The sequence below is a fragment of the Salmo salar genome, chromosome 01, assembly GCF_965601325.2.
Source record: "Salmo salar chromosome 01, fSalSal1, whole genome shotgun sequence".
NCBI classification, from domain to species: Eukaryota; Metazoa; Chordata; class Actinopteri; order Salmoniformes; family Salmonidae; genus Salmo; species Salmo salar.
In genome coordinates this window covers 152,438,496-152,450,293 of record NC_138291.1, presented here as the reverse complement: position 1 = coordinate 152,450,293, position 11,798 = coordinate 152,438,496, and the positions used below count along the sequence as shown (strand labels likewise).

Sequence of the window (11,798 nt, the reverse complement as noted above, 5' to 3'; positions counted from 1 at the left end):
GTCAATATAGCCTATTTAGAAATAGCTGCATTTTTTACATAGCCTGTATTTTCTATTTCTTACAGCATAGCCTAGTACAAGAGAGAGCACACGAAGCATAGGGGTGCAATTCTGTTGAGCTAGATCTCCGTGGTGCATGCGCGTCAGTGCAGGGATGTCAGCGTATTCTGAGAAGAGATCATCCCTCCGTGCTGCGTGGTAGAGAGCTGAACATAGCTGTATAAGAGAGTGAGGAGAGGAGAAGCGTTCTGTGTAGAGGGAACACCGGGGAATCGTAATCAATGAGGGTGCAAGCAAAATTAAAATAGAAGGCGTATTCCAAACGTTGAAACACCCTTCACGGAAGGGTGATAAGGGCCAGGGACCGAGAGAAACGTTTTCCCTCATTTTATTATATTCTGTAAAGGAGCGACCGATTCCCTTGCAATCATGGGGAACCGGGGGATGGAAGACCTTATTCCTCTGGTGAATAAAATGCAAGATGCCTTTTCGGCCATCGGTCAAAATTCTCAGTTGGACCTGCCTCAAATTGCTGTGGTTGGCGGGCAGAGTGCAGGGAAAAGCTCGGTGTTGGAGAACTTCGTTGGGAAGTAAGTGGTGTTGTGTTTTTGGACGCAAATGCATCTCTCCGTTATCAAAGTCTCCTAGGCTGCAATGGTTCTTGAACACCTACCCATCCCCATCCTCTCGTTCCATTGACTTACCTCCATCCATGAGATCCATTGGATAACTTTAAAAGGATATAGAATGTGTTACATAAAGATGATTTGCTGCAATTGTTGTCTTAGAATCACCAGTCCCTCCTCTTCGAGAGTAGCCATGAGGGAATCTAAACATATTATTTGGTTACATAAAACCTTCCCTGTAGTCCACAGGCTAATTGCGGCAGTATGCACTGGTAGAATACCAAACCAAAATGGACGTTTTGATTTTGTTGTTGGTGCTCCCTATTATAAAATCATTGTATATATTTATAAACAATATTAATTGCAATAATTATTGTCGAATTTTTTATTTCCTATATGGTACTATTTTCAATGTTTGTCAAAGTACAAATCTACATTACATATAAAATAATCCCTCACTATTTTGCGTTTCCTTTGATATTACAAATAGCCTATTGTATATTGGAGGTTACCAGTTCTTACAGACATCATAAATGTACCGGTTTAATGGGGGTCGAATGGGGTGCGCATTTCCCTCCATTTTCAGTTTTTCCACCTTGCCCTCCGGGCGCATAGCACATTGGAGGCCACGGCCCCATATGTAGGGCCTTGTAAACAGACAATTCCAACAAGAAAGCTTCATGTGTGGTTGTTTTTCAGACAGGGTTTCAATTTTGTCCTTCATTAACCAAACACTCAGACCACAAAAGATAGATATTATGTGTATCTGATACACACCTGGTGTGAGATATGAATAGACTACATAACATGTTTTTTGTGGCCGGTTAATTATGTCATAGTCCCTGTCATAGACCCTCTCACAGAGTTGATGATGGATAAACCGCATATCTCCAGGGACACAACCCCGCTATACTCTGCAGTATGACCTTGCGAAAATACATAGAGAGGGGAGAGAGAGTCGCTCTGAGCCCTTCGTCTTCAGCTCCCCATCCATCTGTTAGTACTTAGCTAGACTGCTGCACCCGCTCAGCACCAGGCAATGATACAGATCATTTGATCACTATTTTGTTGCTGAGAATTTTCCTGCACATAGGAAATGCAAACCTGTAGTGTATTCAAGGTTTAAAAATGCTTCTAAAGTTTGTAATTTCTACTTTAAAATGTCATGCTAGATTTGCCCTAACGAAAAATGTGTCAACACCTACAAAAAATCCCCATGAATTATAATCCACATAATATATTTCATTTTGCTGCAGGATTATTATATCCTACCAAGGCAGGGACATAATACAGCAACTACCCTGAGCCTTATTATATGGATTGTCCCTTGGCCATTTCCTTGGTCATTCCAGGTCATATCACAACCAAATGTACATTAACTAATTTGGAGATACATTAAAGGGATACTGCGAGATTCTGGCAACCATTTTTATGTCTCTGCGTGCAGCACAAAGGAAGTTAGCATACGCTAGCGTACCTATAGACATCCAGTCATTGTGCTAACGGTAGTTAGAATTGGCTCGCAAAATTACCTTTAACTTCTACATGCAGTCGCAGAGACATAAAATGGTATCCATGAGTTCCTCGGACTCTGGGTAAGTAGAAAAATGGCTTAATTGCCAGAATCTCGCAGTATCCCTTTAAACATATCATTGCACACTGCAATACATGAAGAATGAAATTCATTTCTGTGCAATTGAATTTGCATCCACCACCAATATGGGATGTGAACGCAAACTTTGCCACATGGTGCAAAGCTAATCTCATTCAGTGATGTTGATTGTTGCTTGGCACCTGTGTTAGCTTTTCATTGCTTGATACCCATTACAGATAAACAGTACATTAATAGCTTTCCATTGTTTGTTAACACAGTTCAATGTGAAATATGGGTCAGTCGGAGTAATAACCGAGAAAATGGTCTTGTCAAAATCTTAGATGTTGTTGTGATTGAGGTCCACTCCACTGTTAACAGCCCTGTTTAGGCTCCCTTTGCACCAGTCATCAGTATGGTGGGAATTATGGGCAAAACACCCTGACCATCTAATCATTATCTTAAATGATCTTACTCACTTCCTTCAATAATAGGGCTATAGATAGTCACGTTAACTATGATCATTACAGACAGCAATAGTAATGGCATCTTTTTGTAAGTGCCAACGGAGGCACCGCCATGGCTCGTTGACCAAAGCCTATGGGGAAATTTATGTTTTTTTTTTTAAACACAGAAAATAAGGTCTGTGGTAAACACAGGCTTAGGAGATCTTATATGTTTTGTTCTGTGAGATAATCTCCATCAGCTAACATCACTTTTTGAATTTTGAAGCATTTATGTAATCAAAACAAGTCAAAAGCTGTCACGGGTGTCGTAGGGTAGAGACCAAGACGCAGCGGGAAAATGTATACTCATCTTCTTTTTATTTGGTGAAGAAGGAAAACACATACACAAAACACACCCTGAACCACATAAAACAAACACCCCCTGCCACGTCCTGACCAAACTACAATAACAAATAACCCCTATACTGGTCAGGACGTGACAGTACACCCCCCCCCCCCCAAAGGTGCAGACCCCGGATGCACCTCACACAAAAAAACTAAAATAACCCCCAAAACTAAAATAAATCCCAAAACTAAAGGGAGGGAAGGGAGGGTGGCTGCCGTCACCGACTGTTCCTGTGCTACACCCCCCCTCCCCAAACCTACAGTGGAGGTGGCTTAGGCTCAGGCCTTAATCCCCTACCTGACCAAACTACCCCCACTGCATACCTTTGCCAGAGGCCAGTCACTGAGGACCCTGGACTGTGCTCTAGGAGCTCTGGACTGTAGGCCGACTCACTCGGTTCCGGACTGTAGGCAGACTCACTCGGTTCCGGACTGTAGGCAGACTCACTCGGTTTCGGACTGTAGGCCGTCTCACTCGGTTCCGGACTGTAGACCGTCTCACTCGGTTCCGGACTGTAGGCCGTCTCACTCGGTCCCGGACTGTAGGCCGTCTCACTCGGTCCCGGACTGTAGGCCGTCTCACTCGGTTCCGGACAGTAGGCCGTCTCACTCGGTTCCGGACAGTAGGCCGTCTCACTCGGTTCCGGACTAGACACTGTTGCCGGACACTCTGGACGAGGTACTGTTGCCGGACACTCTGGACGAGGTACTGTTGCCGGACACTCTGGACGGGGCACTGTCGTCGGAAGCTCGGGACTGGGCTGACGCACTGGAAGCCTAATGCGTGGCGCTGGTAGTGGAGGTACCAGACTGGGGACACGCACCTCAAGGCTAGTGAGAGGAGCAGGAACAGGCCGAGTTGGACTGGGCTGACGCACTGGAAGCCTGATGCGTGGTGCTGGTACCGGATGTGCCAGACTGAAGACATGCACCTCAGGGCTAGTGCGAGGAGCAGGAACAGGACGAGTTGGACTGGGCTGAACCACTGGAAGCCTGGTGCGTGGTGCTGGTTTAGGAGACGCCAGACTATGGATACGCACCTCAGGGTCAGCACGAGAAGCAGGAACTGGATATACCGGGCCATGGGTAAGTACTGGAGGTCTGGAGGCCACCTCTTGCACAAGTCGTCCTGGCTGGATAGAAATAGCAGCCCTGCACAAGCGGTTGGTTGCCGTGCGTAGAGCAGGCGTAGGGTAGCCTGGGCCTAGGAGGCGCACTGGTGGCCAGATGCGCTGTGCAGGCATCCTCCTTCCAGGCTGGATGCCTACTCTAGCACGGCACTTACGAGGGGCTGGGATCGCTCGCACCGGACTGTGCGTGCGCATGGGCGGAATCGTGTGCACTTCCGCATACTCCGGCGCTCTCCCCTCCAGTTGCTTCCCATAATAAGCACGGGGAGTTGGCTTGCGGCTCAATCCTGGCCTCGCCAAACTACCCGTGTGCCCCCCCCCAAAAAATTATTGGGGGTGCCTCTCGTGCTTCCCCATCGGCGCGTATAAAGCCTCATACCAGTGCCGCTCCGCCTTGGCTGCCTCTATCTCCTCCGGTGGGCGACGATATTCCCCAGCCTGGTGCCATGGTCCAGCCCCGTCCAGAATTTCCGCACATGTCCATGATTCCCGACAGTCCTTCTGTTGCTGCTTCCTCCGCTGCTTGGACCGTGGTTGGTGGGAGATTCTGTCACGGGTGTCGTAGGGTAGAGACCACGACGCAGCGGGAAAATGTATACTCATCTTCTTTTTATTTGGTGAAGAAGGAAAACACATACACAAAACACACCCTGAACCACATAAAACAAACACCCCCTGCCACGTCCTGACCAAACTACAATAACAAATAACCCCTATACTGGTCAGGACATGACAAAAGCTAACGATGTGCTAACATGTAAAAAATAAACCTACACCTCAGGTCGCAAGCCTTTGACGTCTAGCTAACAGGCTTAGTTTACCTTATCAGGCGGACTCAAAGTCTCCTCTGGAAACCATTGTTTGGGAACCAATAAAACTAGCACCATACCGCTGAAGAGATATGGTTGCAGCCTGGAGGAAAACAATCATTGCGTTTTCATTCAAGCTGGTAAGCAGAAAGCTAACTAAGCTAACTAGCTTTTTGCCAGACTAGTGTAGCGTAGACTAGTTTTCATGGTCGGCATAGTGACATGAGACATTTTGTGACTAATGTTGGAGTTACATTTCTCTGGCAAACCCTGAAATTTGTAGATACAATTGTTGGCATTAAGTAGGAGTGGGGGATAATGTAATGTCAGTCTGCTCTTCCTGACCAGCTGCACTGACGTCACCTGAGTCTTCTTGATCACAGGCTACTGCCACACCCGCTCCCTGCTGTTTTCTATTGTGTAGTTATTCACTCCTCAAGGCAAACCAACAACCAAAATGTCAGTATAGAGACAAAGTGGAGTTGCAATTCAACGGCTCAGACACAAGACGTATGTGGCAGGGTTTACAGACAATCACGGACTACAAAATGAAAACCAGCCACGTCACGGACACCGATGTCTTGCTTCCAGATAAACTAAACACCTTCTTTCCCCGCTTTGAGGATAGTACTGTACAGTGCCACGAGGTGGCCCGCTACCAAGGACTGTGGGCTCTCCTTCTCCGTGGCCAACGTGAGTAAGACATTTAAACATGTTAACTCTCGCAAGGCTGCCGGCCCAGACGGCATCCCTAGCCGCGTCCTCAGAGCATGCGCAGACTAGCTGGCTAGTGTGTTTACGGACATATTCAATCTCTCCCGATCCCAGTCTGTTGTCCCCACATGTTTCAAAATGGCCACCATTGTTCCTGTACCCAAGAAGGCAAAGATAACTGAACTAAATGACTATCGCCCAGTGGCACTCACTTCTGTCATCATGAAGTGCTTTGAGAGACTAGTCAAGGACCATATCACCTCCACCTTACCTGTCACAATAGACCCACTTCAATTTGCTTACCGCCCCAATAGGTCCACAGATGATGCAATCGCCATATCACTGCACACTGCCCTAAAACATCTGGACAAGAGGAATACCTATGTAAGAATGCTGGTCATGGACTATAGCTCAGTATTCAACACCATAGTACCCTCAAGCTCATCATTAACCTGGGTCTCAACCCCGACCTGTGAAATTGTGTCCTGGACTTCCTGACGGGCCTCCCCCAGGTGGTGAAGTTAGGAAACAACATCTCCACTTCGCTGATCCTCAACACTGGGGCCCCACAAGGGTGCATGCTCAGCCCCCTCCTGTACTCCCTGTTCACCCATGACTGCATGGTCATGCACACCTCCAAATCCATCATCAAGTTTGCAGATGACACAACAGTAGTGGGCTTGATTACCAACAATCACGAGACAGCCTACAGGGAGGGAATATGTGGTGTCAGCAAAACAACCTCTCACTCAACGTCAACAAAACAAAGGAGATAATCGTGGACTTCAGGAAATAGCAGATGGAGCACCCCTCCATCCACATCGACGGGACAGCAGTGGAGAAGGTGGAAAGTTTACAGTTCCTTGGTGTACACATCACGGACAAACTGAAATGGTCTACCCACACAGACAGTGTGGTGAAGAAGGCACAACAGTGCCTCTTCAACCTCAGAAGGTTGAAGAAATTTGGCTTGTCACCTAAAACCCTCACAAACCTTTACAGATGCACAATTGAGAGCATCCTGTCGGGCTGCATCACCGCCTGATACGGCAACTGTACCGCCCACAACCACAAGGCTCTCCAGAGGGTGGTGCGGTGTGCACAACGCATCACTGGGGTCAAACTACCTGCCCTCCAGGACACCAACAGCACCCGATGTCACAGGAAGGCCAAAAAGATAATGAAGGACAACAACCACCCGAGCCACTCCCTGTTCACCCCGTTACCATCCAGAAGGCGAGGTCAGTACAGGTGCATCAAAGCTGGGACCGAAAGACTGAAAAACAGCTTCTATCTCAAGGCCATCAGTCTGTTAAACAGCCATCACTAACACAGAGAGGCTGCTGCCTACATACAGACTTGAAATCATTGGACACTTTAATAAATGGATCACTAGTCACTTTAATAATGCTACTTTAATAATGTATACATATCTTGCACTTCTCATATATATATACTGTATTTTATACCATCTATTGCATCTTGCCTATGCTGCTCTGTCATTGCTCATCCATATATTTATATGTATTTATTCTTATTCCTTTATTTAGATTTGTGTGTATTGGGTAGTTGTTGTGGAATTGTTAGATTACATGTTAGATATTGCTGCACTGTCGGAACTAGAAGCACAAGCATTTCGGTACACTCGCACTAACATCTGCTAACCATGTGTATGTGACCATTACATTTGATTTGATTTTTGACACACTCTCTCACTGTCAATCCTACTCTCACTGAAACAATAATTTAATGCTCTCTCTACTGGGACCTTGCTGTAATCTGTTGGCCTTTGGATTTTTAATAGAAACTATCAGCGTGTAGCAGGGACGGGGTTCATTGCGTAGATGCAGACAGAGGCACTCTCTGTCTGTCTGGATGTGTGGACATACAGAGTTCCCTTCTGTTGGCACTGGGGTTTCCTGATAACTTGGAGAACATCAGACAATGTTGTGTCAGTCCATTCACTCCCCTGACCCCGTGGTGTCATCATTGGCATTACAGGGATCTGTTGAAACACTGAGAGATTAGAGGAGTGAGAGAGAGATTCAGGCCACAGGGTATTATGAAAGTAACGTCTCTGTCATGAGAGGTACATAATGCTGTCACAATAATTACATGATATAGGATGGAAATAGTGATGACAGCTTGTAACACAGACTTTATACAGCCATGACAACAATCAAAGCTTTTTGCTGATCTCAATTATGAGTTTCATCTTGCATTCAGATATACTGTAGAGGCACATTTTCCCATTTAGATTTTGTCATTCCTCAATGTATGTCCTTGATATGCTGACTTGCAGGAGATGTAAAATGACTATTCATCAAACAGCGATAGCACTAGTTCAATTCTCTGTACACCATAGTGGAATATTCAGTGTACATTTCTCACAAATCAATACAAGAGAAAAATAAACAATGTCTTTGTAATAATAGCACATAGCAGGTCTGGTTATGAGTTAACTCATAATGACTGTAGTACTCATCATTATCCCCCGAGCACAGCCTCCCAGCATTGATATTTCTGGTGGGTGTGACAGCCTTTGGTTTGGTGAGATGCTCTGTGAATTACAAGTACACATAACAGACAGCCACTTTTATGAAAGGAATATGGCACTATTAGGACTTGGATATTTGTCCTTGTCCTGTCCTTAGCCCCAGACCCCTGTGCTGCCGTAAGGGAACAGCATTGCAGTAGAGATGTGACACACTATAATGCAATACAGTTTATGTCAGACACAAAATGGCCTCCCAGTGTATTTCCTGGAAGCTGCCGGATCCCATATCCGTCAATCATGTCCTTCTGGGCTCTGATTGGCATCCCGGGCCATGGTTGTTTACAGCCATTGGCTGATTTCAGGGGAGAAGATGACAAGTGTCGTAAATCAATGCGCACTTCCTCCTTTCTCTCGCTCTCTCCCTCTCCATCTCCTCCTGTGTGTTTAATTAGCACAGAACCACCAGCATCACAGAGCAGGGCCCTGCACTAGCTCCCAGACTCTGACACAGAAGTCAAACAGCTGGGGGACATGTGGCCCATACTTCGGTGGAAGTCTCAGTTAAATCTCTGATCCAGGGCAAGGTTTCCTTTTCTAGTCTTAATAATTAGGACCAGGACATCTGGATAAATCTGATCACAGACCAGTTTATAGAGGAGTACCACCACCACCACTATAACTGGATTCCTATATGATTTTATCCATTGGTGGTAATAGTCTAGGTATAAGGTGCATTCGGAAAGTTTTCAGACCCCTACACTTTTCCCACATTGTGTTACGTTACCGCCTTATTCTAAAATCTGATTTAAAAAAAAAATGTTTTACTCATCAATCTACACGCAATACCCCATAACCTGAATACAGGTTTTTGTTAAAAATAAAAACAGAAATACCTTTATATAAGTTTTCAGACCCTTTGCTATGAGACTTGAAATTGAGCTCAGTTGCATCCTGTTGTCACGTCCTGACCAGTATAAGGGTTATTTGTTATTGTAGTTTGGTCAGGACGTGGCAGAGGGTATTTGTTTTATGTGGTTCGGGGTGGTGGTTTATTTAGTAGGGCGTTTGATTTATTATTTCCGGGTTTTGGTTTATGTTCTATGTTTTGTACTTCTATGTTCTTTCTGGGTTGGTGTATTTCTATGTGTAGGTTAATGGGGGGTTGGACTCTCAATTGGAGGCAGGTGCTTTCTCGTTGCCTCTGATTGAGAGTCCTATATATGGGTAATTGTTTGGTTTAGTGTTTGTGGGAGATTGTTTCTTGTTTTGCCTGTGTGAGCCTTACAAGACTGTTTTGTTGATCGTGCGTTCTTTGTTTTTTTTTTGGTGTTCTTGTTATTTAAAATAAATCAAGATGAGCATCCACATTCCTGCTGCGTTTTGGTCCTCCATTCCAGACGACATCCGTGACACCTGTTTCCATTGATCATCCTTGATATGTTTCTACAACTTGATTGGAGTCCACCTGTGTTAAATTCAGTTGATTAGGCATGATTTGGAAAGGCACACACCTGTCTATATAAGGTCCCACAGTTGACAGTGCATGTCAGAGCAAAAACCAAGCCATGAGGTCAAAGAGCTCCGAGACACGATTGTGTCGAGGTACAGATCTGGGGAAGTGTACCAACACATTTTTGCAGCATTGAAGGTCCCAAAGAACACACTGGTCTCCATCATTCTTAAATGGAAGAAGTTTAGACTCTTCGTAGATCTGGCCGTCCGGCCAAACTGAGCAATTGGGGGAGAAGGGCCTTGGTCAGGGAGATGACCAAGAACCCAATGGTCACTCAGACCGAGCTCCAGAGTTCCTCTGTGGAGATGGGAGAACCTTCCAGAAGGACAACCATCTCTGCAGCACTCCACCAATCAGGCATTTATGGTAGTGGTCAGACAGAAGCCACTCTTCAGTAAAAGGCATATGTCAGCCCGCTTGGAGTTTGCATAAAGGGACCTAAAGGACAGACCATGGGAAACAAGATTCTCTGGTCTGATGAAACCAAGATAGAACTCTTTGGCTTGAATGCCAAGCATCACGTCTGGAGGAAACCTGGCACCATCCCTACGGTGAAGCATGGTGGTGGCAGCATCATGCTGTGGGGATGTCTTTCAGTGGCAGAGACTGGGAGACTAGTCAGGATCGAGGGAAAGATGAACGGAGCAAAGTACAGAGAGATCCCATATGAAAACCTGCTCCAGAGTGCTCAGAACCTCAGACTGGGGCGAAGGTTCACCTTCTATCAGGACAACGACCCTAAGCACACAGCCAAGACAACGCAGGAGTGGCTTCTGGACACGTCTCTGAATGTCTTGAGTGGCCCAGCCAGAGCCCGGATTTGAACCTGATTGAACATCTCTTGAGAGACGCTCCCCATCCAACCTGACAAAGCTTGAGATCATCTGCAGAGAAAAATAGGATAAACCAAGTTTGCCAAGCTTGTAGCGTTATACTCAAGGCTGTAATCACTGCCAAAAGTGCTTCAACAATGTACTGAGTAAAGGGTCTGAATACTTATGTAAATGTGATATTTCAGTGTTTTATTTTTACAAAATTTGCTAACATTTCTGAAAACCTGTTTTTGCTTTGTAATTATGGGGTATTGGTGTAGATTGATGAGGAGAACAAAAATGATTTAATCCATTTTAGAATAAGGCTTTAATGTAACAAAGTTTGGAAAAAGTCAAGGGGTCTGAATACTTTCCAAATGCATTGTATAAAGAATATTATTGAAATCAGATGATTGTAAGATGACACACTGTGCATATCCCGTGTTCAGTCTAACAAAATAAAACTCACGTATTACTGTTTGATGGCATCAAGGCAGGCTCCAAATCAAGTGAATACTTTCTAATACAGGGGAAGCTGCTGTCAGAACTAAACTCCAAAGAGATGTGTTTGGGCAGAATCAATAAAGTATAATTAGGAGCTGCAAGGCTGGAGAACAGTGATCGTTCCACATAGTGAACCGACAACAATATCCATAAAACTTCATTATGGAGAATGTAGGAGGCAGGCTGCGGTGTGGCCACCAGACAAACACCAGACAAACAAACAAATCATCATTCACCAGGAAGCTCGTAGTGGAGACGTCACACATACTGTTATCCTATCACGGCGGCCCCTGAGAGGACCTAATGTACCTAAGGGACAGGTGGGAACAGACACCAGTTATAAACATCATGGTGCGATTCCTCCGACAGTTGATACCTCAGTAATAAGTTAAATTTTTCCCTCATATCTCATCTGCCACTATCAGATGAACAGAGGTTGGTTGTTGGCTGTTTAGTGTACAGAGCTTGTCCTTTTCTCTGAGGCTGCTTTCAGGACCTAGGAGAGCTCTTCAGAGGAATGACACACAACAGCAGACCCACAATAGCAACTCAATCAGGGAGTAGTGCCGTAGACAGACTATCACTGTGATCTCTGAGACTTTAAAGGTACTGTAAGTTCAGATCAGCATGAATGTGCAAGTGAGCTCTAGCTTTTGTCTATTATAGTCACTTAGATAATATTGCTCTAGATATATGAGCCTCATCGTCAAATATCCAAATACATTATTAATTGAAAGTTATGTGAATATCT

General features: G+C 45.2%; 1 protein-coding gene across 9 annotated transcripts in view; it reads left to right on the top strand.

Annotated features, from left to right (window-relative positions):
- Positions 1-60: 60 nt before the first annotated feature.
- Positions 61-11,798, top strand: part of LOC106567059 (dynamin-1) — an 84,020-nt gene continuing 72,282 nt past the window's right edge. For 3 of the 9 annotated variants that reach the window (XM_014135924.3, XM_082955362.1, XM_082955361.1), the window contains exon 1: positions 62-590. In XM_014135924.3, the coding sequence (XP_013991399.1) occupies positions 430-590 (161 nt within the window). In that variant the 5' untranslated portion in view covers positions 62-429. Of the gene's footprint in view, positions 591-11,798 lie in introns of all 9 variants that reach the window. The other 6 variants (XM_082955360.1, XM_082955367.1, XM_082955366.1 and 3 more) reach the window with 4 other exon arrangements.